General features: G+C 48.7%; 1 protein-coding gene and 1 long non-coding RNA gene across 7 annotated transcripts; one reads left to right on the top strand and one right to left on the bottom strand.

Annotated features, from left to right (window-relative positions):
- Positions 1-1,503: 1,503 nt before the first annotated feature.
- On the bottom strand, positions 1,504-22,874 carry PITX3 (paired like homeodomain 3; the record flags this gene model as incomplete). Of its 6 annotated transcripts, XM_083440540.1 has the most annotated exons (5): positions 1,504-3,100; positions 4,138-4,343; positions 4,991-5,126; positions 6,226-6,302; positions 22,606-22,643. In XM_083440540.1, the coding sequence occupies 4 exons, from the start codon at positions 6,262-6,264 to the stop codon at positions 2,552-2,554; spliced, it is 930 nt and encodes a 309-aa protein (XP_083296666.1). In that variant the 3' UTR covers positions 1,504-2,551. The 6 variants fall into 6 exon arrangements, with proteins under 6 accessions (XP_083296666.1, XP_083296665.1, XP_083296667.1 ...); XM_083440539.1 differs by lacking the exon at positions 6,226-6,302 and having other exon boundaries at positions 4,991-5,103; positions 22,606-22,874; XM_083440541.1 differs by lacking the exons at positions 6,226-6,302; positions 22,606-22,643 and adding an exon at positions 22,429-22,517.
- LOC310677542 lies at positions 4,403-21,429 on the top strand. The gene is made up of 4 exons (XR_014511254.1): positions 4,403-4,705; positions 5,014-5,174; positions 6,517-6,631; positions 20,513-21,429. It is a non-coding gene; the product is annotated as an uncharacterized lncRNA (long non-coding RNA).
- Positions 22,875-23,412: the final 538 nt, after the last annotated feature.

Here is a 23,412-nt window from a genome sequence, read left to right on the forward strand (position 1 = left end):
CTCAGCAGGAGCAAGTTGCTTAGACGGAGGTCTCTCTGGGATCAGAGAGAATAGTTATTGGACAATATTAAATAGTAAGATCTTAGAAAGAAGACTGGCCTGTATTGCTAGTTGTTTAAGAGCAATGTGTTCATTTGTTTTTGCAATGTTTATTTTGTAACTAGTTTAAGACAGTTTGCAGTAGAACTTTAGGAAGTCTTTATTGTGGTGAGAGCTTATTGATTTATACTCTGCACAAGGTCCACATCAGGGAGCTCCATTCACAGCAACTAACACTTCACCCCTGGATGAGGAAGTATTTATCGTGTTTCTCTGCTTCTGCATTGTCTTGTTTTGTTGTGTCGATTTAACGATGCATTGTTTTAATGTGCAAAATATTTTACATGCTGTTTTGGGTTGGTTAGCAGGGTGCATATAAAGAATGGAGCGATTAGCTAGCTTGCTTTTCCTATAGGGCAAAGGGGCTGCGTCTGTAAAGGAATAGCAGTGGGAAAAGGTTTTGCCAGCTTGAAGGTCCGAAATATTATTTCAGAATTGGCTGCTACACCCAGGGAACCTACAAACTACCAGCATAACTGGGAAGTTTAGGTTTGTGCAATTAAAGTGGATTAAGACACTCGTGTCACGCCAGCACAATAAATAAACTTTTAGAAATAAATTGATTTTTTGTGTGTGGTTTGGAAAAGTGCCTGGGAAATGCATTTAAAAGTGTGGGGTGAATGGAAGATTTAATGGGAAGACATGTAAACAGCCCAAAAACAAATCTCGATAAACCCAGGAGGAATGCTCACTGTTATATAACATCCCTGTAAGCAAACCTGAACAAATGCTCAATAAAGACCAGATACAATGTAGCCTCTGTGAAAGCTTTGTGGAAAGCAAATCACGCTCAATAAATAGGAGCAGTGATTGGGTTCATGCTACACGTTTGAAGACAGTTTTTTTAAAAAAGGGTTCCCCACGTCAAGGCTGCAGTGAGAACATAATGGATAGACAAAATATACCAGATAAAAATAGGCATACTTGTGTCAAGTTTACATTTTAAACTTTAGCAGGACCAAGAATAGCCTGGGAATGAGACAGATTTCTGGTTTTGAAGTGTTCTCAGTCCACGTCCCCTTGGAACAGTGTTCCACATTAATTCAAGCTTCTAAACTTTTGGAGGCTGAAATACGACTCTCCAAAAACATTATAACTAAAAGCTGATGTAAACAAACACGAGTAAAATGTCCAGGGTACCAATATCTTGGCCTTTCAGTAGAAAACGTGCAATCTACCCAAATATGAAAATGTGAGACCTAGCGATCGGCTGCATGGTGCTATTTTTAACAACCTCGAGAGTAACACCTAATTTTTAGACACTGAGTTCTAGGATTTGAAAAAGGTCTGCTTTAACTGCAGAGCCCAGTTTCTCCACCTTCGGGGGGGGGGGGAGCAACAGAACGCTTTCATGCTAGGTGTTGGCTCCACATTGCTCTTGCAATAAACAGACACCCATAAAGATTGCGAGGATTTCTTCCGATTTATTTTGTAATGGAATTTATTGTTGGGAGCACGAAAGAGCCATTGACTGTAAAAGGAAAGCAATGGGGTTCTGTATGTGGATATACTGATATTTAACTCCCGCCTGGTCGAAAATGAAATCCAACAGGGAATGTTTTATTTGCTCATATTTCTCTATATCTTTTCATTCTTCCCTTCCCCGACTTCCACAGGTAGGTATGGGAGGGACTATGCAAATCTCGGTTGTCGCTGTTGGTTTTTTTGCTAAAGTCAAAGTTCTGTGTCCCTTTTGGCGACCTGCTAGCAGCTTCTGCTGCAGTCTTAGAAACCAGTGTAAATCAGGGGGGGCAGAATCTTATCATCGTGCCCGAGTGGATCTCTCCATTCAGCTGGGTCCCAGACCCTCCCCACGGCTCATAATCCCTCTCTCGCCCCTGCCTTCACGAACTCTGAACCTTTCCATGAGACCACATCTTCCTTTGCCGACTCTCAACTACAAAAGGCCGCAATCTGCAAAGGAAAAGAAGAAGAAGCGACAGGACATTGTGCAAACATTCGTGAAAGAAGTCTAATCCTCAATGCACCGATCTGTGGTCTTCCCAGCACAGCGTTTAGACCTCGGAGGGTTTCGTGTCGGCAGGCATGCAAATCGCCGCGGCGCGCAGACATACGTTGGTGAGTGGAATCGGCAGCTGCACTGTTGTCCCCCCTCCCTTTCCTGGGTCTCCTTCTCTCTGTATTGTTGCACGAACGGGTTGCCTGTTCTCGGACGGGAGCAGGAGCAAGCCGAGAGCTATCGCATTACAGCGCCGGATTGACAATGACCTCAGAGCCTGGCAGAAAAGTCCTCTTTCCCAAAAGGGCTTTCGATGAGCGGTTGTGTTTACTTTCACCAAAAACAAAAGAGAAGAGTCGGAAAGTTTATAATAGCACGGTCATAACGAAGCACATCTTCCTGGAATTTGGTCGGTCTGGGTGTGGCTGTCGGGCTAATGGCCAAGGTCCTGATTATCGGGGTTGGGAGGTGATGGGGAAGGGTCCTAGGCCTTCATACTGGCCTGTCCACAGCGTACTGGCAAGGGCTGAGGCTGGAGGCTGCCGTCTGCACTGCCGGATAGGTGAAGTTGGCGTGCTGCTTGGCCTTCAACCTCAGGCTAGCCAGGCTGGAGTTGCACGTGTCCCGGTACGTGTAAGGGCTGGCTGGGGAAGCGTACGGGCAGGGACTGGATGAAACGGCCGAGTTAAGGCCGGGGCTGTTGAGGTTGTTGAGGCTGGGGCCTGGCACGCCAGTCACTGTGGAGGGAGCTACCATGGATGAAGGCATGGGCATGGAGCCGATGGAGCTGGGCGTGGAGAACATGGGCTGCGACGAGAGGGGGCTGACGTTCATCGAGTTGAAGAAGGGGAAGCTCTTTGCCGAGAGGGTGCTGGTGGCAAGGCCTTTGGTGGCCCAGCTGTTGTACGAGTAGCCGCTGTACATGTCATCGTAAGGCTGCATCAGTCCATTGAACTGGGCTCCAAAGCTGTTCTTGCAGAGTTCGGCCTGTTGGTTCCTTTCTCGCTTCCTCCACTTGGCCCTGCGGTTCTTAAACCACACCTGTGAGAGAAAGGGAGCGTTTTTCTTAAGTTAGCATTCTGTGTGTATTAGCTTGGTGAGAATAATAATAATAAAAATAATTTATTTATACCCCGCCCATCTGGTTGGGCTTCCCCAGCCACTCTGGGCGGCTTCCAAAAAATATTAAAATACTCTGATACATCAAACATTAAAAGCTTCCCTAAACAGGGCTGCCTTCAGATGTCTTCTAAAAGTCTGGTAGTTGTTGTTCTCTTTGACATCTGATGGGAGGGCATTCCGCAGGGCGGGTGCCACTACCAAGAAGGCCCTCTGCCTGGTTCCCTGTAACTTGGCTTCTCGCAGTGTGGGAACCGCCAGAAGGCCCTCGGTGCTGGACCTCAGTGTCCGGGTAGACGCCAGGCGGGGCTGAACTACAACTCCCATCGGCCTCAGTGAACATCGCAAAGGATATTGGGAGCTGCAGTTACAACGGGTCCTCAGCAATAGAAGAGAACAGGTGGAACTTGCGACAAAATGTGGCAGGCATCCTCACTTCTAAAATGAGTACAGGATCCCAGCCAACCATCATCTTCCACCACCCAGTGTTCCAACTTTCTTTCCCCTTCTGTTACTCCTCATGCCACCTCTACTGAGCATGCTTAGTCCACAATGGGCTTTTGTTGGTGTTCCTCCTCCCTGTGTCCCCCCCCCCGCCCCGTCCTTTCAACTTGTTCACGTTTGAGTGGGAAAATGTACTTCTGCAAACCTCAGGCTTTCCTCAAGCATGCGAGTATCTCCCCCTTGTTTCTTAGTGGTCCTACTTTGGTGGCACTCGCCGCTTGAGTTCACTATTAGGAGTGATTGTGAGAGGAGTGCCTCACTTTTTTAAAATGCAAGATTTTGAGAGCAATCTGTTTCTCAGAAAGTACTTGCACTGTATGATAGCTCACACAAAAAGATACAAGCCACACGCAGAGGCCTCTTCCATTCTGCTTGGTCTGCTTTGTGGTTCGCTATCGAATCCTCAAATTCTGACCACATTAAGAGAAAGCAGAGCGGGTGTGAATGAGGCCTACCCGGACTCTGGCTTCAGTCAAGTTGGTCCAGACAGCAATTTCCTCCCGGGTGCTCATGTCCGGATAGCGGTTCCTCTGGAAAGTGGCTTCCAGCTCCTGGAGTTGTTGGCTGGTGAAGTGAGTTCTCTGTCTGCGCTGCTTCTTTTTCAAGGAGCCGTCCTCAGGATTGGAGTCATCGGTCTGGTTCTGCTGTGACTTTTCTGTGTCTGTGAAAGCAAAAGCAAGAGCACAGATTTGTTGTAATATATTACTGACTCACAATTGCGTGCAAGAAAGGGTTAACCTGAGCTCAGGTTGCCAGTGGGGGTGGAGCTTAGCAGGCTCAGAGTCTTTTCTCTTCCTGCTTCCTGGAACAAGCAAGAAGTCATGCAGTCATGGCTCCCGGCGAGTGAACCGAATCTCTCAAAAAATGAGAATTCGAAGCCTGTATCTTTACTAACCCAAAGATTGCATGATCCTTTTTGTAAAGAAGCAAAATACTTTTCTTTTTAAGTCATTTGGAACCTTTTTCATCTCTGTTTTACTGCCAGTGGTTGGAGACTTATTTGCTGTAACTTCTGGAAACTTTGCGAGTAAAATATTCACTTATCTGCAAAGTGAATGTGTCTGTGATTTATTCTAGCCTAGGGGGTGGATTGGGGAGAGGGCACCGCCTGGGAAATCCCTGAGGGCCAGCTAGAGGCCTGGATTTTGGCCTCCAGGCATGAGGTTCTGCAGCTCTGCTTTACCAGTTATGATACACTCATGTTTAAGAAACAAACAGAGCACCTCCCTTTCTAATCAGGCCAGAGCTGGAGGCTATGAAATGAGAAGCACCGCTTGCTGTCCGGAGCAAAGCCAATTTCGTACTTACCGCTGTGCTCTTGCCCCTTGCAGCTGTGCTCATGTTGTGGTGTCCCCGACTCTGAGAGGGAGAGATTGGGACTGTGGGCCTCTGAGTCAGTGAGCAGGTTGAACTCCATCGGCCTGGAATAGGAACCGGAGAAGAGCTGAAAAAGAGGCCCAAGTGATGTCTGAGTGGCATATACGATTAGGAGGTCAGTTTACTTGGTGGCAATAAGTTCAGTTAAGTGGGGTTAACGTCCAATAAGTGTGCTTGTTGCAGCCACAGGCTAACACTGTGAAGAATTAGTGTCTTGACTCCAAAACAGGTCCCATTGTGCACAGTGGGGTTTAATTCTGGGAGTGCAGCTACCTTTCAAAGCTAACAAATAAACCTTCATGTTTGTGGACTGGTAGGTTCGTGCCAAATGTTTGTGATCTGGTTACTTTCAGAAGCTAAAGACAAGCTGACCTTTGGCCTCTGCTGCAAAATTTATACCTATTTCCTCAACGCAGGCAGTGTCAAAGCTGGGAGGCAATGCCTGCTTGTGAATTGGTGGGCATCTTCTTCCCTCCTTACCTCACATTTCCCTCCAATTTCAGCCTGCACTTTTATTACAGGGAACAACATATATGCAGTAAGAAATATTTGTGTCCCGTCCCCCTCATCCAGTGGCGTAGCGTGGGTTGTCAGCACCCGGGGCAAGGCAAGTAATTTGCGCCCCCTAACCCGGGGCAAGGCAAGTAATTTGCGCCCCCCCCGCTGCACTGTCCCTCCCCCAGATAGTCCCTCGCTCTCTCTCCGCACCGCACCGCACGCCTGGCACCCTCCCCTCCACAGTGTGCGGCGACCCGGCAGCTCGGATTGGATTCGCACAGCCAGCACTGCAGTGAGAGAGAGTGAGTGAGCCAGGTAGGGGCAGAGAGCTGCGAGTGCGAGTGCGCCCCCCCCCGATGCTGCGCCCGGTGCGGCCGGCCCCCCCTGCACCCCCCACGCTACGCCACTGCCCCCATCCCCCGCCGACTCCTTTTCTAAGATAAAAAAAGGTCAGTGTTTTTAAGAGAAAAAACCTCTGGACGGTTTTCCCCCTCTGCAGTAGACGTGAAGACAAGCACAGGGGTTTGGCACATGTGCACACGCATGCATAGACAAGCGCATGTACGCGCGCCACGCACATGAAAGCGCACGAGTCGCCCTGGCACTTTGACATGGTGCACTTGTACGTGAAACGCTGTGAAGGCGGGAGCCACGTTGCCTCAATATACCTTTTTCATGTAGCATTTTGTGCAAGGAGGCGAGTCCATCTGCGGCTCTGGCTATTGTCATAGCTTTTGCGTGATTCCTGGAATTATGCAGAAACGCACAGCACATTAATTCCTCGGATTAAGACTTGATTAAGATGTGTGTAACTTTGCAGTCTCAGAATTTATTAAGGCCCCCTTCTCAAGGAAGCAGCAGATGGAATTTCTTCCCAGTGTTTGTAGATGATAATTCCAACCCCCCCCCAGCTATTTGCATACGACTGCATCTGCCGAGCACAATTTCGTCTCTTCCAGGGACTGGTGCTGCAAGGACCGGATTCAAATTTCTCCTTTTCACCTGCTAAAGACCTGAAGCGAGACAGTCGCCCCCTCCAGCAAGAGGTGACAAGTTTAGCCAACTTGCAGAAAGGTAAGTGGCATAAAAAAAGAGAGATCTGTAGGCACCCCAGAAACAGATTTTATTCTGTCTGAAGCAAAAGGTATTTTCTGAACAATTTTGCTTCTGTACAAGAAGCTACACATCACATCTATTTTTGCAGCCCTGGCCCTTTCCATTGACTGAACTGGGACGCAAACTCAAAAGGGTATGTTTCAGAACACAGCCTCAAATATTTGTTGCTGAGTGAGCAGTAACAGGCAGGGAATTTCTCGTTGTTTTATGCCCTGGCCCCAAATCAGCTTGTCTGCTTGTCACTGTTCCGAAAATAATATTTTTTTGCTCAGACTTGGTGCTGTTTGCTGGTATGAGCTAAGTAGGAATTCATCTCTGGCTATTTCCAAGCACAAGAACTACATTTCACTCTTCTCCCTCATCACTGAATAGAAGTACCGTATTTTTCGCTCTATAAGACGCACCAGACCACAAGACGCACCTAGTTTTTGGAGGAGGAAAACAAGAAAAAGAAAAAAATCTGAATCTCAGAAGCCAGAACAGCAAGAAGGATCGCTGCGCAGCGAAAGCAGCAATCCCTCTTGCTGTTCTGGCTTCTGGGATAGCTGTACAGCCTGCATTCGCTCCATAAGACACACACACATTTCCCCTTTTTAGGAGGGAGAAAGTGAGTCTTATAGAGCAAAAAATACGGTAGATGTTCTTAAGGAAGCCGTCTTCCACTTGATGATGTGAATCAACACGCAAACGTATCAGCCGAAGGACCAGAACTACCCAAAGCACAAGAAAAGACTTGACACAGGACATTTTTAGCTCAACAACAGAGATAGGCCAAACCACAACACACACAAAAACCACAACTAGAGCTAATTTGAATTAAAACTAGTGTTGTTGTTTTTCTGGTGGTATGTGCCGGTACACAGGACATAACATCTTCAACATTCCCCTTCTTTTTCCCATGGTTCCTCATGCTGTCTGAGTCGACTTTTGCCAATGGCAGTTCAGGCCCATTCCCCAATTCTCAGTTCCCGGGGAAAGCATTGACCCTAGCTATGTGCGAAAGGAGGTGGGTCAATTTGGGGCCTGAGTCATTTGGGGCTTCAACCCCAACAGAAACAGCTTGAACTGGGCCTGGAAAGGAACCAGCAACCAGGGCAGCTGTTTTAAAACAGGAGGGTGTATGAGATCTAAACGGAACTAGAATCTGGATGCTGCATTTTGGGCCCACTGATGTTTCTGAGTTGTCTTCAAGGGCAACCCCACACAGAGAGCATTGCAGTCATCCAATCTGGAAGTTGCCGGAGCACAGGGAACAGTGGCCAAGTCATCTATGTCTAAAAGAGGTTGTAGTTGGCAGCGGCGGAGGAAGCCGCTCGGGCGCCTGGGGTGGCACACCCAGGGGCAGGGCAAGCTGCCCACAGAGGCAGGGTGAGCCACCCATAGGGGCAGGGCACACTGTGGAGCCTCTGGGGTCTGCCTGCCTCCTCCCAGTCAAGATGTAACCGGCTGTACTTTTGAATAAATAAGGTACTGCAACCACTACCATGCTATAAGATCCACTATCCTGCAATATTACATATGGTATGTACAATTGTTTATGGTTTTTTATATTAATTTTGCTGTAAAAATGTGTGAGATTACGATATTGTATTTATTTGCGTTACCTAGAGCTTGTTCTACTGATGAGAGCCAGTGTGGTGTAGTGGTTAAGAGCGGTGGACTCGTAATCTGGGGAACCGGGTTCGCATCTCCGCTCCTCCACATGCAGCTGCTGGGTGACCTTGGGCCAGTCACACTTCTCTGAAGTCTCTCAGCCCCACTCACCTCACAGAGTGTTTGTTGTGGGGGAGGAAGGGAAAGGAGAATGTTAGCCGCTTTGAGACTCCTTAAAGGGAGTGAAAGGCGGGTTATCAAATCCAAACTCTTCTTCTGATGAAGCCTAGGATGGCGAAACAAGGCTGATATTCTGGAAATCCTTGTCTTAGACTCTGTGAAAGGATTCTGTGGAACTGTAACAACCCTTCATGTGGATTATTGGACTCAATGAACAGACAGGTGGAATAGATACTTATACATTTACGGACCTTATGCATGAACTGACTAGAGAATAAACTGATCCACTGGGTCTTCTGCTTTTTTTGTTGAACTTTATGAGACTTCTGTTGAAATCTACAATTTGATACAATGAAGATTATACCTTATTTATTCAAAAGTACAGCTGGTTAAGTCTTGTGTGTTTATTGAGTATGTTTCCCATAGCCATAGGTTTCTTGTTGTTGTTTTGCCTCCTCCGACTCAGCTGCCCTACAGCTGGGTGGGAGGCAGGGGCAGACCATTTGGGCAGCGCAAAGCCTGCGCGTGCCTGAGACGCATGGCTCGGGTGCGCTGCAGGCCCCACGGTGAGTGCCACACAGCATTTTGTCACCCCCCTCAGTGGTGACACCTGGGGCGGCTCGCACCCACCGCACCCCTTCCCTCCACCTCTAGTAGCTGGCAAAACAGCCAGAGCTGGACAAAGCCACTCCTAGCATTTAAGGGTAGCTATTCAGAGGGACGCAGGTGGCGCTGTGGGTTAAACCACAGAGCCTAGGACTTGCCGATCGGAAGGTCGGCGGTTCGAATCCCCGCAACGGGGTGAGCTCCCGTTGCTCGGTCCCAGCTCCTGCCAACCTAGCAGTTCGAAAGCACGTCAAAGTGCAAGTAGATAAATAGGTACCACTCCGGCGGGAAGGTAAACAGCGTTTCCATGCGCTGCTCTGGTCCACCAAAAGCGGCTTAGTCATGCTGGCCACATGACCCGGAAGCTGTACGCCGGCTTCCTTCGGCCAATAAAGCGAGATGAGCGCCGCAACCCCAGAGTCGACCATGACTGGACTGAATGGTCAGGGGTCCCTTTACCTTTTATTCAGGATACTGTGCAGACTTCCACTCTGTTGCTCTGAAGCTGTCCGTTCTGAGGCACCACGAATGGGTCTATCTAATCCTCATTACTCCTTTAAATACACACACTGAGCCACCAGGGGAGATGGTTTGTCATTTGGGCCATGTGTGGTGTCATCAGCATAAATATGCACTTCTCTGTTCAACTGTGTTCCGGGGACCAGGGCAGCAAATTCAGATGATTTCTGATTTCGATCGTACAGCCCAGAAACGCACAAAGGGGGTAAAGCGATCTAAGTTCAAGGAAAGGTCATGAATTTCTTGTATATAAGAATTGGGGGTGGCGGACGGGAGTATAAAGCATCAGGGCAATTTTCCTACACTTGTGATCTTAATGGAATTGAAACGGGAACCATGGGAAACCATTAATCACCGGAAGATAAACAGCCACGATTAGCCTGCTACCCAGAAGTAGCTGAGCGCCTGTCGGTAAGGGAAGGCAAGCTGTAAGGTTTCTGCATTATCCAGTCCTCTGTTTCCATCAATTTTATTTGAACCAGCTACCAGTTCAAGGTACAGTGGTACCTCAGGTTACAGACGCTTCAGGTTACAGACTCCGCTAACCCAGAAATAGTTCCTCAGGTTAAGAACTTTACCTCAGGATGAGAACAGTAATCGTGCAGCGGCAGCAGCGGGAGGCCCCATTAGCTAAAGTGGTACCTCAGGTTTCAGGTTAAGAACGGACCTCCAGAACGAATTAAGTTCTTAACCCGAAGTACCACAGTACAGTGGTGCCCCGCAAGACGAATGCCTCGCAAGACGGAAAACCCGCTAGACGAAAGGGTTTTCTGTTTTTCAATGCGCTTCGCAGGACGAATTTCCCTATGGGCTTGCTTCGCAAGACGAAAATGTCTTGCGATTCTTGAGATTTTTTTTCGCTCCCCACCCCCTTTTTCTAAGCCGCTAAGCCGCTAATAGCCTTTTAGCAGCTAATCCGCTAATCCCTCAAGCCTTTAATAGCCGCTAATAGCCGCTAAACCACTAACAGCGCTAATCCACTAATCCGCTAATAGGGTTGCTTCGCAAGACGAAAAAACCGCTAGACGAAGAGACTCGCGGAACGGATTAATTTCGTCTTGCGAGGCACCACTGTACCAGTTATTTAAAGCCCAGTCCCTAAGACAGCACTCTCTCCTGTCTCTTGCCTCCATTTTTTGTGATCAGCAAGTAAGACCAGCAACTAAGGCCAAAGGACCTTTTGGTGTAAGAAAGGGATCATTCGCACAACTTATTCACAGTCAACTTTCTAACAACTATATATATTTTAAATTTTCTGTTGTAATCCTCTGAGCACCTTTTAGATGGAAAGTAGCTATGCATTTACAATTTAATATAAAATAAATACGCTATGACAGATTTTTAAAAGTTGTGTAAGTTAAGGGGTAAATGGCCTGTGAAAGACTTGCAGTTCCTTCCTTCCTTTTATAGACTATGAAAACTACAGAGAGTAGAAAGTTAGAGAGAACCATCTCATTGTCTATATATGCTGTTTCATGCTGAATGTTTAAATGGTTTTCCCTACCTATGGAAATCAAATGAGAAACCCAAGGCTTTAATTTACCTGAGACAGGGCGACAGAACGTCCACTCTCAGACAAATTTTCTTTCTGACATATTTCTCTTATGTGAAACGTTAGTTTAAGGTTTGCCAACACTTTAAAATAATCCTCCCAATGCAAATGAAGTCCGTGGACCCGAAATTTGAGGGTCAGTGCATCTGGGGCTGAGAGAGAGTGGCTTGTGAGAGTAAACCTCACTCTGAAAACTTCAGAGGGTTAAGCTGAGGCCAAGGGAGTTGCGTGCAGCATCACTGCAATGTGATCTACTGCTGTTGTACTCTTTTTGAAGAATGAAGAACTGTGCTGAAAAGAGCAGCTTACGATAGTCTTGCAATGTAAAGGTAAAGGGACCCCTGACCATTAGGTCCAGTCGTGACCAACTCTGGGGTTGCGGTGCTCATCTCGCTTTATTGGCCAAGGGAGCTGGCATACAGCTTCCGGGTCATGTGGCCAGCATGACTAAGCCGCTTCTGGCGAACCAGAGCAGCACATGGAAACACCGTTAACCTTCCCGGCCGGAGCGGTACCTATTTATCTACTTGCACTTTGGTGTGCTTTCGAACTGCTAGGTTGGCAGGAGCTGGGACTGAGCAACGGGAGCTCACCCCGTTGCGGGGATTCGAACCGCCAACCTTCTGATCGGCAAGCCCTAGGCTCTGTGGTTTAACCCACAGCGCCACCCATGTCCCTAGTCTTGCAATGTAGTCCAGTGTTAATTTCATGAATCAAGTGGGACATAGGCTGGTATGGATTTCTAGCCAAATTATGCTGCCGCCCCCCAAAATAGATTACACTTCAAACTTCTTCGCAAACCAAATTACTGCTTGTTCAGTTACTTTAAATATTTTATACCACCTTTCAATCATATTCTCGGGGGGGGGGGGCTTACAAATCCAGAGATCAACTGAATTCAAAAGCCACGTTGGAATGTCACATTAAGTTAAGCTGTGCAAACCCTCCAACATTTCTCCAATGAAAATAGGAACATTGGGACATTCTGGGATCAAATCAGAAACCAGGACGGCTTCTGTAAACCCAGGACTGTCCCTGGAAAGTAGGGACATTGGGGTGCAAATGTACTGGCAGGGGAAAACTTTGGTAATATGGCGCCCCAAGAGAGAAAAAAAATTCTGTCTCCCATTTCTTATGATGGCAATAATTCTTTTTCCAATCTCAGTTGCTCTTTTTATGGATCTTCTCAGTAGGTACCTGTAAAGGTAAAGGACCCCTGGACGGTTAAGTCCAGTCAAACTTGACAATGGGGTGCGGCGCTCATCTCCACTTCCAGGCCAAAGGAGCCGGCGTTTGTCCACAGACAGTTTTCCGGGTCATGTGGCCAGCATGACTAAACTGCTTCTGGTGCAACAGAACACCGTGACAGAAGCCAGAGCGCACAGAAACACATTTACCTTCCCGCCGCAGCGGTACCTATTTATCTACTTGCACTGGCGTGCTTTTGAACTGCTAGGTTGACGGGGAGCTCACCCCGTCATGCGGATTCGAACCTCTGACCTTCTGATCGGCAAGCCCAAGAGGCTCAGTGGTTAAATATTTGTTGTTGTTGTTATGCACACACCCCTTGGCTCAGCCCCTGTGCGATGGGACTGCCGGCACCACCCTAAATCCAGCACGGCTGCTGAATCCCAAGGAGATGGTAGCTGCTTTACTCTTCCCTGGCCAAAGTTTGGCTCGACATGTCATCCAAACCCAGGTTTGTGATTAAAGTCTCTCCTCTTTAGCCTTTTATCCAAACCTGGAATCATGGTTAATGCAAGCTTTGGCTTAGCTGCTGCGCTGCGCTAATCTGGGGCGAGACTATGCTCTGAGAAGCTGCAGCCATCAGGGTAAAATGTGTCCCCACATATCACATGTTGTTGTTTTCGTTCATAACCAGCTCTGCATTGCTTTCAGGTTGCTGTTTCCTGCACAACTGTGTCACACATACAACCTAGAATGATCTAACTATGGCAGGGAGTGACAAAGGACTAAAACAAACTTCCACATTAAGTTAAGAGATGCTGTCTGGAAGCTTTCTAGACAATCATTTTCTCTGGTGTTCTGATGCCACTGCAAAGCCAAAGAGATCCATGGGCCCACACAACTGCAGTAATGGGGAAACCTTTGATACCACATCCTAAGGTTCATGGGCAAATTAAACAGCAAAATAATGTACTGTATTATGAAAGTAATTTATGGATTTACAGTGCCTTATTGAAAGACAGATCCATGTAGCAAGCTTGGAACATTTGTCAAAGAGCACAGGCTTCCCTGCTAGCTTATCAAGTGGGAAATGCTTATCAAATATCACACGCTTTATAGTCTGAAGATAGGGGGTGATGTATAGGTTCGCAAAAAAGAAGATGATTTTGCATACCCTTCAACATTTCACTCTTGTAAATGAGTGTGTATTCCCAGTGGCGTAGCATGGGTTGTCAGCACCCGGGGCAAGGCAAGTAATTTGCGCCCCCTAACCCGTGGATTTTAGTAGGGGCAGAGAACTGTGAGTGCGAGCGCGCCCCCCACAGATGTTGCGCCCGGTGCGGCCAGCCCTCACTGCACCCCCCACGCTACGCCACTGTGTATTCCTAGGGGCAGAGTCCAAGGCCTTAACACAATTCAGACTCGGATTCGCCACAACTAGAAAACAAGAGCTAAAAGTGTGCGCATGCACTCATTCCAACGAGGCGATAAAAGCTGTGGGGCAAGCCACATACCCCACAGCAGTTCAAATACACATGAAACACATGTCTATGCACATAGCTTCCTTTATGCAATTTACAACAGGAATTGGGGATCTGTGGCTCTTCAGCACTTAGCCTCCCAACTCCCATCAACCCTAGCCAGCATAGATAATGGTTAGGGATTATGGGAGTTGTAGTCCAACAACATGTGGAGAGTAACCTAGATTTAAGGTGCCATTTGGCACCTAGCTTACATATCTGAGTTTCTAACGCTGGGTAACTGACTGAGTTCAATTCAGTGGCTAAGGCACAGAATTCTTAAGCAGAAATAAAGAGAGTTCTTTGGGACATATGCAGACTGTTTTCCCCTCGCCACTGAGCAACTGCAGGTTTCCCCCTTCCCACACACTTAAAAGTAAGAAGTGGTGCTTACAGTAGGATGGCATATCACTCACACTTCTGATTTTAGAAATTAAGTACTGATCTAACATCAGTTGCAAGCAAATGATGACCAGAGCACATATACATTCTGTTCTCCTTTCCGCAAAACAATCCTGTTCTTGTTTTCCTTTCCCCAGTTAAAGGTAAAGGTAAAGGGAACCCTGACCATTAGGTCCAGTCGCGACCGACTCTGGGGTTGCGGCGCTCATCTCGCTTTATTGGCTGAGGGAGCCGGCGTACAGCTTCCTGGTCACGTGGCCAGCATGACTAAGCCACTTCTGGCGAACCAGAGCAGCGCACGGAAACGGCGTTTACCTTTCCGCTGGAGTGGTACCTATTTATCTACTTGCACTTTGACGTGCTTTTGAACTGCTAGGTTGACAGGAGCAGGGACAGAGCAATGGGAGCTCACCCCGTCGCAGGGATTCGAACTGCCGACCTTCTGATCAGCAAGTCCTAGGCTCTGTGGTTTAACCCACAGTGCCACCTGCGTCCCCAGTTACTCTTTCACAAATAGGGGTTTTCGTTAGCGGTGAATTTATTCTGCTTTAGTTCTGAAATGCTTCCCTACGCTATCCCTGTGTGGAGAGGCTATAGTGCAACAGAAGCGGAAGAAAGATTTGCAGCATAAAAAGTTATGTCATTTCAGCAGGAAGTTATGGGATATGTACAGGTTGGAAATGAAGCTCCTGCTTTAAATCTTCTACATGCTGAAACAGGACTGGAAGCAGAACCAAGTATGACCGCTCCGAGAGCATCATCAGCACAAATCATCCTAAGTGTACAATAAAAAGGCCCTCCGGTGTGGCCCTTTGTTGTTCTGATACACAAGCTCGCCAGAACTCAGGCTAGGGGATCTGATATGATACGAGATCTGAGTCCTAGAAGGTAGCTCCACAAATGTTGAGTGCATTTTTCTCAACAGTTAACAGGGGCTGCCTCCCGCCTCCCCTCCCATTCAGAATTTGGGAGCTGGCTGTCCCTGAATACATGTTGTCATTCTTAGAGCTGCCTCCACAATCCATCCCACACAAAAAACCCACTCCTCACCCTACTTTGCCTTCATTTCAGCAGCCCCAAAGGGTGTGTTTCTTACATCTCAGGAGAGTGGCACTTTTTATCTGCATTGATGTTTCCTGTCCGCACTAGTGGGTGGAGTTTGATAAGATGTGTTTGCTCACTATTTTTGTCCCCTCCCTGCAATTTATTGTGTCATTGACATGCTGCAAAATTCACCTGCAAAACGCCCCCAACCTGTCTGGGCGGGCTCTGGGACAGACCTGCAATGCATCAGCTTAGGCCAAAAACTAATAATAATAATAATAATAATAATAATAATAATAATAATAATAATACTTTATTTATACCCCGCCCATCTGGCTGGCGTTTCCCCAGCCACTAGGGGCGGCTTCCAACAAAAGATTAAAAAGACATTAAAACATCAGTCATTAAAAACTTCCCTAAACAGGGCTGCCTTCAGATGTCTTCTAAACGTCAGATAGTTGTTTATTTCCTTGACATCCTTCAGGAACCTCTCCGATGGGCTGCTGCAAGAGCTACTAAGACCATGTTAGGTGGGGAGAAAAAGGGACCCAACCACAATTGCCCCGATGGTGAGGTGTGGAGTTTCTCTTGTCTTACAGCTTTTGAGATCACGTTCTTCTCCAGAGATGGGGGCTGTGACCCTGTGTTGCTGCTGCGGCTGATTTCATTGCATTTATTATGATTGTTTAAATTTGTCCTGATGCTACTTGTGCTTGGAAGCTTTGGAAACGTGAATTTATAATTTTTTTAAGCAATGGTAAGACTTCACAAAACTGCCGATTTTCATTCTTGCCCACCATTCAAGGGAAGAGCTCAAGTCCAGCTAAGGAGCTAAGGGTGGCTGATTTATCATTTATCATTGCTGTTAAACAGCGTTTCTGTGCGCTGCTCTGGTTCGCCAGAAGCGCCACATGACCCGGAAGCGAGATGAGCGCCACAACCCCAGAGTCGTCCATGACTGGACCTAATGGTCAGGGGTCCCTTTACCTTTAGTGAGTCTAACTAACGTTGGACTCCACCCAGTTAACATTTTCCCACTGATTTAACAAGAAGGGAAGAAGCAAAATGAACGGTTCAGAAACACATATTCAAATTAAGGTGGGTCTCTAAATAACCACAGCAACAAAAACAGGAGAGGATAGAGTTCAAAAAATCAGCTATGTACCACTGAGTAATTAGGGTCTCTTAGAGCAATCTTTGTTCCCGCTGCTACAGTCCTGGACTGGGAAGCAGCTGTGGAATTCATCCTCCCATTCCATGGCTGCAGAATGATGTTTTCGGGCAGGAGGCAGCAGTTCTCTGCTCCACTGTCTTATCTGCATGTTGCTTTTTGCTCTCTGTCTCTCTCTCTGTGTGTCTGTCTCTGTGGTTTCACATGATCTTCCCTCTCCCAAATCTCCCACTCTCCCATCAAAACAACAACAACATGTCCTCTTAATCTCCTGCCAGCAGGCTCCTTAGTGCCAAAACACTTGTGTTTCAGGTATCCCACAGGAAGCCACACTTTACACAGGGTCATGTAAGGTTATAATGTGCGTCCCCATCGGTTCACTTGAGGCAGAAGCATTTCAGGAGGGTGGAGAGGAGGGATGTGCCTTGTGGAGAGGGTCTTTGACCCAAGGAGGGGCACAGCCTGGGGAGAGTCCCAAGGACTGGACAGAGAAGTTTTGGGTGCTGCATTCCCCCACCCAAACCAAGTAAACAAATAAAAATACTTAACTAAAAGTAGAAACAATCAGAATCATCTTTGAAACTGAAATACTTGCTGAGGTCACTTGGATTTTCAGCAAATCCAAGAAAACTTGTTTTAGTTTAGATTTTTTTAAAAAACAAGACCCCCAAAAATTGTTCTTTGTAATTTTGCAATATATACTCGTTAACCACATGAAAGGTACTCCCTGATGTCAATATTTTATTTAGCTTCCTAGTTTTCAAACCACTGACGATTTTGACAGGTCCGTCTGAGCACTTGGGGTGAAAAGGAAGTAATTTGAAACAACTGTTGTTGAGACACTTCATTCTGAATCTGCTAGACCGAGGATGGTGACAGGTGGCAGGTGGGTGTCCTGCTCCACCCCCAACATAATAAATAATAATAATAATAATAATAATAATAATAATAATTTATTATTTATACCCCACCCATCTGGCTGGGCTTCCCCAGCCACTCTGGGCATCTTCCAAAAGAATATTAAAATACTGTGATACATCAAACATTAAAAGCTTCCCTAAACAGGGCTGCCTTCAGATGTCTTCTAAAAGTCTGGTAGTTGTTGTTCTCTTTGACATCTGGTGGGAGGGTGTTCCACAGGGAGGGCGCCACTACCGAGAAGGCCCTCTGCCTGGTTCCCTGTAACTTGGCTTCTCACAATGAGGGAACCGCCAGAAGGCCCTCGGTGCTGGACCTCAGTGTCCGGGTAGAACAATGGGGGTGGAGACGCTCCTTCAGGTATACTGGACCGTGGTCGTAAATCCTGGCTACGCCCATGATCCCCACATTACCTGTATTAATACATATGCACAGGTGTGGATGTATACAATAGATTCCACAATACATTGAGATGGGCTAGGGAGTCCGGGCTTACATTCCTGACCAGCCATGTAAAAAGGTAAAGGTAAAGGGACCCCTGGCCGTTAGGTCCAGTTGCGGACGACTCTGGGGTTGCGGCACTCATCTCGCTTTATTGGCCGAGGGAGCCGGCGTACAGCTTCCGGGTCATATGGCCAGCACGACTAAGCCGCTTCTGGCAAACCAGAGCAGCGCACGGAAACGCCGTTTACCTTTCCGCTGGAGTGGTACCTATTTATCTACTTGCACTTTGATGTGCTTTCGAACTGCTAGGTTGGCAGGAGCAGGGACCGAGCAATGGGAGCTCACCCCGTCGCGGGGATTCAAACTGCCGACCTTCTGATCGGCAAGTCCTAGGCTCTGTGGTTTAACCCACAGTGCCACCGGCGTCACGTAGCATGGCTGAAAACCTATGCAAGTTGCCTGGCTGGTCAGTAAGCTGCGTCAAACTCCCTGGTCCTGTCTTCTGACTGGTTTTGCAAAACAAAAAGAGCTTGAGTCAGCAGAAATACATTCTTTGTTTAGAATCAGCAATGCAAGCAAAAAAATGTTACCATTGAGACTGCTAGCATGAGATGGGAACCCGGACAAAGGAAAAGAAAGAAGTATCTAGTCTGATTATTTCCCCACATCTTCTGACATCCTCTACGCTGGTTTGTCTCAAACAATAGCAAAACTTGAATGCCTCGTTGTCACCTTGCTTACTTGTTGGAGAAAGGAGAATCACACCCCTGCCCCACTAGGCCTGAAAATACCCAGGATGGCCTCAAGTTTTCATACCAGAGAGCAGTGGCGTAGCGTGGGTTGTCAGCACCCAGGGCAAGGCAAGTAATTTGCGCCCCCCTAACCCGTGGATTTGCGCCCCCTAACCCGTGGATTTGTGCCCCCTAACCCTAACCCCCAGATGTTGCGCCCGGTGCAGCCGGCCCCCCCTGCACCCCCCACGCTATGCCACTGCCAGAGAGAATTCAAGGCAACCCTGGTATTTTAGCAGACACAGCAATCCAGGAACATCTCAGGGCTGCCAACTCACAGCCCTGTCTGTGGCAGGAATCCCATCTTCCCGTCATGGTTGCAGAAAGGGAAGAATAGAGATTTGGTTCCCATTTCCGGTAAAGTCCTAGTGAAATGACCTCCCATCATCCCCCACCCCCAAAACAAGCCCACTGAACTTTACGCCACCTTCCCACTTAGCAAAGCTGCCTGCACGTTAGTCCAAATCTACACACAAAATATGGGATGGGTCGCGATTTGCTGTTCAAGCCAAGAGTTCTCAAAGAATGTGGCAGAAAAAGATAGAAAGTGTGGCAGGAAGATTCAAGGGCAATCAAAGAAACACTTAAACATTTCAGTGTAGTATAGCATAGCCCAAAACAATTACCGTATTTTTCGCTCTATAAGGCGCACCAGACCACAAAACGCACCTAGTTTTTGGAGGAGGAAAACAAAACAAAAAAATATTTTGAATCTCAGAAGCCAGAACAGCAAGAGGAATCACTGCGCAGTGAAAGCAGCAATCCCTCCTGCTGTTCTGGCTTCTGGGTTAGCTGCACAGCCTGCATTCGCTCCATAAGACGCACACACATTTCCCCTTACTTTTTAAGAGGGAAAAGGTGAGTCTTATAGAGCAAAAAATACAGTTTTTTACTTGCAGAATATGCACAAGTGTCTTTTTAAAATGAGAGCAATCCTACTTGTGATTTGATTTCCCAATACATTTATTCTCATAGAATCATAGAATGGTTGAGTTGGAAGAGACCAAGAGGGTCATATTGTCCAAACAACCTGCAATGCAAGAATATTTTGTCTCCAAAGTGGGGCTCAAACCCTGAGATTAAGAGCCTCATACTCTACCAACTGAGCTATTTCATCTGTCAATTAAAAAAAACAAAATCTTACAGCAATTTTTTATTATGAAAAAAGTTGCCAGAGGGGGAAAAATTTGAGAACCACTGTCCAAACCCATCGGGGCCACCTCATGCCCCGTTGAAAGCCAAACCGGCCCCGGCGGAGCCACTCAGTCACCGCCCTTCGAACCCGCAGCGCTGAGCTCCCGGGGAGCAAGGGACCAGCCTGCCGTCGAGGCTCGAGGGGGCGCCCCACCACCGCTCCGAGAGGGGGCTGGGAAGGGGCGTCTCTTGCTCCGCCCGCCCTGAGCAAAGCGATCAGGCTGCCAGGATGCGTAGGGGCCGCCTCTCCAATCGCCCACGAGGCGGGCTCTCTCTCCTGCCAAGCCGAAAGCGGCCACGTCGGGGCGGTCGGCAGCTGCAAGCCAGCTGCGCCTTTTCTCGGCCGCGCTGTCCCCGCAAAACCAGGGGGAGCTGGTGGGGAGGCGCCACCACCGAACTGTGGATCGGGACCACGAAGTGCTCCTCCAGCTCCCTCCGCCGGGGAAAAAGTGTTGCAAAGCGTTAGCCGCGAATCGCGCCAGATCAACCCGGTAGCGCGCGGGGAATCATGAAACTGGAGAGTTTAGAAGGGATCGGGGGGGGAGTCTCATCCAATCTAACCCGCTGCAACGAATGAGAGCGGGGGTGGGTCGGTGGATGGGGGTCGGAGTGGTACGTCAAAGGGGCTACCTCTTAATCCTGCCACCATTCCGCCGCTGTCGCTGAACTTGCGCGGAGTGCAAAGTGCGTAACTGACTCCTTTTTCTCTTTATGCAGATCCACTCTTGGGAGAAGCGATTGCGGCCCAAACGGCTCCCCGCACCCCCACCCCCTGATCCGAAGCGAGGCAGCAGGGCTGCTCCCTGGTTTGTCCCGAGCTGGGCGGCCAGAAGGCGCCCAAGCACCGCCGCCACTGCGCACACGCGCTTCTGTGGTTGCGCCCCGATGGCAACTACTAAGACAGAGAGCAGGCGACGGCTTTCCGCCTTCTAAATGCTACGGTGCTTTCTTACGGTGTTTTGTCTGCACAACAGAAGCGAGCAAGGAATTGCGGAAAAACGATTAGGCAGCAGGGGCCGGCCTCCCCTTGCCCCCCCTGCCCCCTTTCCCAACGCACAGCGTGGGGAGTTGGGTGGCGACGTGGGGGGGGGGGGGAGTCCAGCTTGCGCGCGAACAGTCCGTCGAGTATTTGGCGTTTTCAGCCCAGATTAGATGCTGAGCTTTTCTTACCCGAGCCACAGTTTGCTTGTGGCACCGACGTAGCAATGCCTGCTGGTTTCTGATCATATGGGATGGGGGGAGTCGTTTGTAAAGAGCACAGTGTCCCCGCACTGGTGATCAAATGCCAATTAAGCCCTGATAAACTAAAACCGCACAGTAACTTCTGCACAATATTCGTGGGAAAACGGTTATTATGGACATATTTTTAATTATGGTTTTACTATGGACATACAGTTTTGCATACCGTTGCATTCCGAGTACGAAAACACGCAAAAACTGAAAAGGTACTTTAGTGTCACGAATGTGCAAATTACTGCATTCTATCTTGTTGAATTATAATTGCGATTATTTTAAATTAACGGACAAACGTATTGATATTGTGGTTTATTTAGATGCATTTACATCTTCCTAGTCGCCGTGGTTTTCATTCCGAAGAAAATCAGGATGTAATATGTTTTTTTGAACAATTTTACTGTTAAATTATTTTTGATTTGGTCTTTGAAAAATATTGTCTTCTGTAAGTAATGTTAAATTATAAATAGAAACTTGAGTAGAGAAAATAGTCTCAAAACTATTAATCAATAACTATTAATAAAGTAACTGAATTTATAAGGTGACATGAACGTGCATTTGGGTTTTGTTTTGTTTTTCGTTTGAGGCTTTGCTTTTTGCAGCGGTTTGTCGATTTAATCATCATTCTTCTCTGAAGGGTCTCCTTCCTAGGCAAAATCCAATTTTTATTTTCGTTCACTGAGGGCAGATTTTAACCAAAATTAAAAGTCCTGCTGATAAGGAGCCGTATTTGCCAGCAAAAAGCGGAGAAAAATTAAACAAGGGTTCCCAAGGGGGAGACTGAATATCTCCTCTTCTGGGAACCTGCAAGATCCCTCCGGTTGTAAACAGCAGCCCGGTCCTTACATAAATATCTTTTGTCTATCTGTCCAAAAGCCGACGGACTTTCCCCGCGCCATTTCGCTTCCTCTCTCTTCCCCCTCTCTTTCTCGCACACCCGCAAGCTTGTTTTTAGCAAACCGTTACCTTACAAAAGAAAGCCCGGCTCATAATTTCGCGCGTCTACAAGCACCGCTTTTTCGACTCTGCGCGGAAACTAAACCGGCGTCTGCGTTGCAGTTCAGAAAGCAGAGTTTATCTGAGTCGGAGGGATCGCCTCGGCTCTCCTGCCCAGGCGCCTCGACTGTACCCTAGCCACCGGATCAACTCACCCTCGGGTTCCCGAGCCCCGCGCCCCGTCCGTTTCACTGCCTAGGAGCACTTCGCGAAGCCTCGACGGCAACGAGAGCCAGTGCGCTGCCGGGGAACCGTGGAGTGGGGGACTTTCCACGACTGCAGAAAACCACGCCCGGCCCACCGGCTGCGGCAGGGGGAGGCTGAGCAGAAGAAAGACCGGCCGACCTCCACCTCAGGCTCGACGGGAAGGCCGGGACCAAACAAAGGACAAGATGCGCCCTCACCTTTCCAAGAGCAGCTGGCAGAATAGGCATCACCACACGCGGCGGCAGCAAGGCAAGGGGCGCGCAATGCAAGCCGTCGGGCACACCCAGCCTTGTCCCGGCACCCCGCCCCGCCCCGCTCTCGGCTGTCTCCGTTGCCTCGCGCCGCGGGGAGAAGCCGGCGCAGCGACCACTTACAGCGCGCGGCGTCCGTGCGCCCGGAAAGAGCCGTCGGCTGTCCTCGCCTCGCCTCCGCTCCAGCCTTCGGGGCTGCCCAGCTCCGGCTCCGCTCGTCGTAAGTCCCTGCGGAGTAGCGCTGCCGAGCTGCGTGCGCTTGGCCGCAGCCTGCTGGAGGAGGGTCCCGCCGTCGAGTGCGTCCCCTTCGCGGGGGCCATCGGCTTTAAGGATGAGGCCATCGGCGCCCCCAGGCAGCTGCCATCGGGCAGCGCGCGCCTAGCCCGCCCCATTCGCAGCCGCGCGGCTGGCCAAGCGCCCCCCGCCCCCTTCCCGCGGCTAGGCGTCGTCGGGCCCCGCCCTTGCCAGACTCTGGCGCTTCCCCGGCCCGCCCCCTCGGAGGCCCGCTAGTGGGCAGGGGCCGGCCAGCTCCCTCGGGCGAGGAAGGAGGGGTCGCGGTGGCAGCGGCTTGCCAAAGCCTCCAGGTGACAAGGAAGGTCCCGGCAGGAAGGTCGTCCGTCCCCTCGGGGCTTCTCTGGAGCACCCAAAGACCAGAGAGTTAGGGAACCGGAGGTAAATGCAGGCATGACTGGCAACCTTTTAAACGGTGAACATGATGATCAGTGCCGGATTTATGTACTGTATAGGCTAAGTAGGCTGAAACCTAGGGCCTCGCCAGCCCTCCCACTCCCCAGCGGGCAGTCTCCCCTCTCCCAAAATTGCAAACCCAAGACTTCATGCAAGGGCAGGGCAACTCAGGCCCAGCAACTATTAGACTCAGGGCTAGCCAGTGGGTCCAATTTGAAATAGTGGGGTGTAACTTTATTTTTT

This window comes from Podarcis tiliguerta (assembly GCF_965153285.1).
Source record: "Podarcis tiliguerta genome assembly, chromosome: 5".
Lineage (NCBI taxonomy): Eukaryota > Metazoa > Chordata > Lepidosauria > Squamata > Lacertidae > Podarcis > Podarcis tiliguerta.